The 7896-nt window shown below is 37.7% G+C and overlaps 1 protein-coding gene across 1 annotated transcript; it reads right to left on the reverse strand.

Moving 5' to 3' along the window:
* Positions 1-2791: 2791 nt before the first annotated feature.
* On the reverse strand, positions 2792-4259 carry LOC135546997 (gamma-crystallin M2-like). Its single transcript, XM_064975556.1, has 3 exons — positions 4245-4259; positions 3785-4027; positions 2792-3067 (listed from the first exon to the last, which is right to left on the reverse strand). The coding sequence occupies exons 1-3, from the start codon at positions 4257-4259 to the stop codon at positions 2792-2794; spliced, it is 534 nt and encodes a 177-aa protein (XP_064831628.1).
* Between the last annotated feature and the right edge of the window lie 3637 nt (positions 4260-7896).

The raw sequence follows: 7896 nt of genomic DNA on the forward strand, positions 1-7896 counted from the left end.
TGAGTTATTTTGGCAGGCTGATGGAAAGGTTACTGAAAATGTACCCCATAACACTTTTAAAAACATTTTAATCACAAATAGTACCTGTGAAGTCCCGATCAAAAACATCAAACGCCATTTAATTATTCCTAAATGCTCATTGTTGTTCCATAGAAGGACTGTGAGGTCTACTGTGAAATCAGTATATGTTAGAACCTCGTAGTTCACAACTTTAAAAAATAACTGTCGTTTAATGGGAATGCGGAGTTGAGGATAGAATATAAAATCATGTCGGACTTTAGGCTAAACCCAGTAGCCAAAGATGGATGAAATGCCGTCATTGAAGTAGTTATAATTTAGTTAGGAAGGGTCCAGTTGTACCTCACCTCACAAGTCAAAGAAACTAGAAGATTGTCTAGTTATTGGCATGTTTTGTTGTCGCCTGTAGTTTGTTAATCTGCCCATAACGAACTCATTCATAGACTGGGTTCTTGCACTGAACAAAGAAGTAGGAAACTTTTCCATCTCACTTCCTGAAGGCTGCCAGGACATTGCATTTTAGTCATTTAGCAGACGCTCTTATCCAGAGCGACTTACAGGAGTAATTAAGAATAATAATTTATTACATTTGTAAAGCAGTTTTCATTATAAAGAATCATCTCAAAGTGCATAAAATAAAAAATAAAATATATTTTTTTTTTACACAATTAAACAAACTGACACAAAGAACCCAGCTGACGCTAGGACAACAAGGAGCACAGCTCTCAACACAAAGCCTTCCTAAACAGAAAGGTCTTTAGGCCCGTTTTAAAGGAGCCCAGAGTCAGTGGTGCCCTCAGGTGGTCTGAGAGGGCATTCCAGAAGCTCTGAGCGGTCAAGCTGAATGTCCGATCCCTCAAGGAGCAGAGCTTGGTCCTGGGAGCGTGGAGGAGCAGGCTACTGCTTGACCTGAGGTTGGGGTTATGAAGGAAGAGCAGTTCTTTGAGATAAGGAGTGGCATTGCCATGGAAACACTGGAAAGTCTGCAGGAGGTTTTTGAATTTAATCTGGAATGAGAAAGGGAGCCTGTGCAAATATGCCAGGAAGGTGGGGATGTGATGGTATTTCCGCACTCTCATCAGGATCCTGGCAACCAATTCGGGATAAGTGCATTGCTCAGGGTACATCAACAGATTTTTCACCTAGTCGGCTTAGGGATTCAAACCAGTGATCTTTCAGTTACTGGCCCAATGCTCTTAACCACTAGGCTACCTGTAGCCCGGATGCCTGTACATAAATGATTGTGTGACCTATACAGTATTTTTCTTATAAATTACTTTTGGAACTTCTTCATGAGCATTCTGGATGTTAGGATCTGTCATGTCTTGACCCACATCTTATTGATTTATTAATTGACTGTGAAACAAGATTACTTTACTTTTGGAACTTATACATGAACATTGTTGAATGTTAGGATCGGATCTGTCTTATCTTACCCCACATCTTATTGATTTATTACTTTATTACTTATTATTATGTTAGGGTCTGTCATGTCTTGTCTTACCCCACATCTCATTGATTTATTACTTATTATTATGTTAGGGCTAAAAGTGTGTCAATATGTGGTACCGTTACAAAGACTATAAGTGGAGCAGAGAATCAGTTTGGTTTATTGGCATGCTAAGGAGTTCTCAAGATAACTCACATTAGGTAGTCGCTTGATGAAGACAAAATGCAGGGTAAGAAATATTGTCCTTATAAATATTGAGATATTGACTTATAGTAAACTCAGCATTTGCTCATTAACTCAGATATTGCTCATTAAACTCAGCATCTAACCAGAGAATGATCTGGTTCCTTCATATTGTTTTAATTTCCTTGGTTATGTTACAGTATATCCTATTATGAATTATGATATATCTTTATCTTATTTGATAAGTACATTCTTGAAAATAAGCTGCATTCATATATCATTAAATATGCCATGTAAGTAAGATCGTAAGAACAAAACTACTTTATAAAAATATGATTCTCATCTTTCAGCAATAGCAGGTACAGAGAAAGCAAAGGTAGTGATTAACATATATCTACATTCTGGTATGTACAATTACCATTCATATTCATATTTAATATGTATATTAATTAATAATAATTGTATTCCAGTAGGCCAATGTGACTGCAACTATGAATGTGAATGTAGAATTTAATGGTGCACTCACCGTTATTGATGTGATGCCTCAAATTCACTACGTTCTCCAGTCAGAACTACTGCATGGAGTCTACTTCTTTTAGCATCATGGTATGGATAAATTCAACCACAATACATGAACAGCTGGCTAATCCCTTATGGGCCCCAAAACAGGGAGAGCGGCTCATGTTTTGTCTGCTTGCATTCTTTTGCCAATAAATGCATTTTTCTCACATATAATGTGGGGTTTAGTGATCAATCTGTACTTTCTGACATGAGTTATCAGAACAAACAAATATTCTAGTAATGATTAAGTGTTTTGATATCCAACATGGAACATAAATGGTTGTGGTGCTGTAATTATTTGTGTAGGATTTAGATATCTAGAGCCTACTGTAGAACAAGATCAATTATATATCTCAAATGCTCTACCAATAAACGTATTTAGACTGTGTAAAGAGATTTATTGAAATCAGCAAACTTTGTGTGAATTGTCACCAGTGAGGGACTCAAGCAATGGGATTGAGTTTTGAGAATATACCAATCTCAATGAAAAGATGAGAAGAAACAGAAAAGGTTTTTGATTACGAATCAAAGTTTATTGTGGACAGAGTGACAGTTGATAGTTTAAAATGGAGCTGTGGTTTAGTTGAAGTCGGTGATCCTTCTGAGGGAGCCGATCTTGGGGCTCTGACCTCCCCAGTCGCTGAACCTCCTGTACTCACCGGGCCTCACATAGTACTGCCTTCCCTTGTAGTTGGGCTGGTCGTACATCAGCCAGTGGCCGTCCATCACGTTGCAGGAGTTGATGTCGGACATACGGAAACGGTCCTGGACATTGGGGCAGTCGTCGCTCAGCTCGTTCATCTGGCCGCCCATGTCAGGACGATCGTACATTCTCATTTTGTAGTTGCCGCGGTGCTGTAACGGGATCAAACAGGTGTTACATAGTTATTACATAGTTACTACATGGTTACTGCATAGTTATTACATAGTTACTACATGGTTACTGCATAGTTATTACATAGTTACTACATGGTTACTGCATAGTTATTAAATAGTTACTGCATAGTTATTACATAGTTATTACATAGTTACTACATAGTTACTACATAGTTATTACATGGTTACTGAATAGTTATTACATAGTCATTACATAGTTACATGGTCATTACATAGATATTATATGGTTTCTGTATACTCAATTTGTATATTTCTTACATTTAATTAAATATTATGGTACATTTAGTGGTAAATGTTGCTGAGGCTTTAGTTGAAATTTAGATGTATGTTATATTCAACAAATTTATGACTGATTTATCTCATGGCAGCTACATGTTATATGCAAGCAGCTCATTTACGCACATCCTCGTCTATCAAAATTAATCAATAAAATAAATGTTCAATATAATTGCAGTATTCAAATGTATCTGGTTATGACCTTGGCTCTACTATAAAGAATAGAAAATGTATGCCAGATATTTAAATCATTCAGTGAAAAACGATGACTTTCCTTCAGCTTAGTGTGTTGTGAAAAGTGTTATGAAATGTAATGTTTTAAATGGTATACAACTGGAAGAGGAGCTGCTGCCTTGGCAACTGTACAACTGTAGATGCATTTCAGACCTTGTCACTCACCATGGGGATCATACGGCAGGACCTGATGCAGTCGTTGATGCCAATCATTCTCTGGTTGTCGGGGTACTCTCCCCTCCTCACGAAGTACTGGTTTCCCATGTAGTTGGGGCGCTCGTAGACCATGAAGCAGCCGCTCTCAACCCTGAGGGAGTTGCAGCGGTTGAAGTAGGAGTGCAGGTCGGCACAGTCGCTGTTACACTCATGAGAGCGACCCTGGAAGTTCCTGTCCTCGAAGAAGATTATCTGCAAACAATCACATCACAGAATATCATTATCTCTAAAATTACAGGACTACTAAACTGCATGAGATCTGTCTGCTTAACTGGTTGTATTTTCTGATCTATTTGTAGAAACTGTGCATGTAAAACTAAGGGGAAATTAATGGAATATTGTAAAATATCATCGTAAAATTGTTTAGATTTCATCTGAAAAGTTGTAAAACCATGGACTTCTATCTTACCTTTCCCATAGTCATGTTGGCGGTGGATGGGGGTGACAGCTCAGTGCTCAATGTCCCTCAGTTCAGCACTGTCTTTTATTTTAAAAAAATAACACACACAGGGCAGCTGTGTGATTGCACAGCATAAAGTATTGTCATTCAAATATATCCCTCAGTCATGGTGATGATGTTTCAATGGTGGGGGTCTGTTGATGTATGAATGGCCGTGTGTAACCAGTTATTGTTCTATCCCTCATGTTCATCAGAATTCTCAGAAAACGCTACTGTATACCAGTCTGATACACTCACTGCACTGCATCAGCAAAACCTATCAACGCCATATTCATTATACAGTCGTCGTCAGCTACAGTACATGTTAGAGAGCCAATACACGGGCCACGAAATTAACAAATAATACTATTTGTATGAACTTAGCCTAGTTTATGCATCTTTGTAGAATAAACACATGGTAATTATCAATTTACAGTAGCATAAAGTGTTCTCCTGTGGGGACAATACTTACTTTATAAGAGTGTATCATTGGTCAAGAATAGGCCCAGAGACTTGCTACCATCATGTGATCAAATGATATAGTCATCATTGATAAGTATTAGTCTATTCAATAGGTTTGTCAATATTACTTTATTACGTTTTTCAAGAATCTACTCAAATGAACATGCCACTTCAATGAAAGGCATTTTAACATTGTGAACATTGTTTTTGTCTGAAGATATTCCAATTTGAAAGTATCATTTTTGACTGTAGGCTTTGTAATAAGTTTCCTCTTCTAGGTATTTGTTAAATCCCATCATGTTGTTCAGGTTTGTTTCGACATCTTCTCTAATTTAATTTTCACTTTCTCAATCCTTTTATGTTTGTGTTTTATACCAAGAACAGGAAATGAGATGATCCATTCATGTGCAGTGAGGGTGAGGTATACAATCTCTTAACTTGAGTGATTGTATCACTCAAATGATAACAAGATGACTTTATGATTTTGTATATCCTATCACTGAGCCTGATGTCCGGGGTGAATATTCAAAGAGTTATTGTCCCACCATGAGTCCTGGCTAGCCGCAGAGGAGCTGGCCACAACGTTCAATTCATTGAGAGCAGGGTATGTTCAGTAGTACATGATTGATTGAATGGAACCCATTCTAGCACTCTTTCTGACCCATTTTCTGATTCTCCTGCACTCAAAGAAAAAAAGGTGCTATCTAGAACCTAAAAGGATTCTTCGGCTATCCCCGTAGGAGAACCCTTTGAAGAACCCTTTTTGGTTCCAGGTAGAACCCTTTTGGGTTCAATGTAAAAACCCTTTCCACAGATGTTTCTACATGGAATCCAAAAGGGTTTTACCTGGAACTGAAAAGGGTTCTCCTATGGGGATAGCTGAAGAACCCCTTTGGAACCCTTTTTTCTAAGAGTGTGTAACCGCAGGTATTATAAGGTACCCCCTTCTCCGGTAGTTTGAGTGGTTGTAGAACAGCAAGTTTCCTCCTTTCACATTGCAAGAGAAAAAATTGTTAATGTGGAAACGATCCTTTATGCTGGGACAGTCGTTCACCAGATCCATCATCTGCCCACAATACTCTAGTCTCTCATAGAGTCAGTCGCATGTTGTAGGATCCAGGCACCTGCTATTGATTAGAGGTGAAAAAAGCTGTTATAATCGTACAATCTTAGAACTTCTATCTTTATCTGATAATCAGAGGACCATTACAAATCTTTACACCCCCACTCCTGCTCACACACACCTGCGCCAACGTATAAAAAAATGTACTTAAAAAAAAAACAACACCTAGGCAAGTCAGTTAAGAACACATTTTTATTTACAATGACGGCCTAGGAACAGCCTTATTCAGGGGCAGAATGACAGATTTTTACCTTGTCAGCTCAGGGATTCAACCTAGCAACCTTTCAATTACTGGCCCAACGCTCTAACCACTAGGCTACCTGCCGCCCCTAATTAACATTCAATCATAGGAATAAAACAATTATTAATAGATTTTACAATTATCTTCCAGTAGCATCTTAACCCAGAATTCCACAACTGGTACAGATGTAGGATCTTAATTTGATCACAGTTGTTACAAAGAATTTTCCTGCACAGCAGGAAATGCTAACTTATAGTTTAAAAACGTTTCTAAAGTTTGTAATTTCCACTGTGAAATTCCAGACTTGAGTTGCCTTGACGAAAAATGTATCAACCCCTAAAAATGTAATTTCCTGTTGCTCCAGGATTATTTTCCTGCTGTAGCAAACTGGCTCAAATTAAGATCCTACATCTGTATAATTGACATAACTCTCACACCAGATTAGAATGCTCCAAGTTTACTTTTTGAGAGTGAAATATACAGAGTATACTATATATCTATAGTACCAGTCAGAAATTTGGACACACCTAATCATTCAAGGGTTTTTCTTTATTTTTACTATTTTCTACATTGTCCAAACTTCTAACTGGTACTGTAACTGAAAATATTTTTATAGCGAAAATATTGATACTTTCTGAATGTACTTTTTTGAAAGTGAAATAAACATATAATACAAGTACATTTTTTGCTTTTAGTTCGGGAAAAAGTGAACTGACAATTTATTAACTTTTCATAAACTGTTTATAAATATACATTTATTAACTTTTCATAAACTGTTTGTACATTTATTAACTTATTTTTTTCACAAGGGCAGTCAATCAAACAGAGAGCTCACCAAGGGAATGATGTGGCAAGAGTTTGTCATTGATGCTCATCCAACGATGGTAGTGAGGCTACTATCCTGGACACAGGTCGTACTGGTGGCCAGTGTAGTTGGGCTTCTCCTATCATGAAGCATCTACATGTCACCTTGATGGAGTTACACCGGCTGAGTAGAACGAGCATGTCTGTGAAGTCCCCATTGCACTCAAATGACGGCCACCATAGTTATTGTCTTCATAGATGATGATCTAGGCATAAAGTTGATATCATGTTGTTATAAACCCGTAAGGTTGAAATCCTTTCCCCCCTGTTTAAATCTAATTAGCGTACAAAACAACTTATTTGTCTTTTTTTTGCATTGGATGGGTCTCAATCCACCACGTTTGCCGATGTCTCACTTTCGCATCTGCAGTGAAATGTGACAGAGCTAGAGCATCGTTTGTCAGACCATGAAACATCCTGAAATCGGTCTTCTCACAAGATCGTCTGTAGTGTCCGAATGGTGGGACTCGTCTGAAGTGAGTACAGCCGATCTGCCAACTTCTGTCTGTAGTGTCCGAACTGTTTGGACTACCCACTACCAACACGGACATGTTGGATGTTTTGCTCTAGGACACCCACAGACTGCATCTGAAGGTCCCCTGGTACCGGTTGAAAAGGAGATATTGACACTTTTTAGTTCCGAACATAAGGGGTTAAATACATGTAGACAAAATAAACAAATGTATCCTGATATAGAACAGACAATTCAGAACAAACTCACTTTAGATTTTTTTGGGGGAGACGATCTGTTTTCCATGTCCTGAATCTATTATTCATTCAATGCGTTTGCATGGACTAATAGCAGTAAGGTCAAATCATTTTTTTCCATCAAATACATTTTTATATGTATTTTTTTATACTTCAAGGGGTCTTACAATTCAAAACCAAATAGTTAAATGATTGTTGGTCTAACCTTCTTAAAACAATTCCAT

This window comes from Oncorhynchus masou, chromosome 10 (assembly GCF_036934945.1).
Source record: "Oncorhynchus masou masou isolate Uvic2021 chromosome 10, UVic_Omas_1.1, whole genome shotgun sequence".
In the NCBI taxonomy this organism is placed as follows: domain Eukaryota; kingdom Metazoa; phylum Chordata; class Actinopteri; order Salmoniformes; family Salmonidae; genus Oncorhynchus; species Oncorhynchus masou.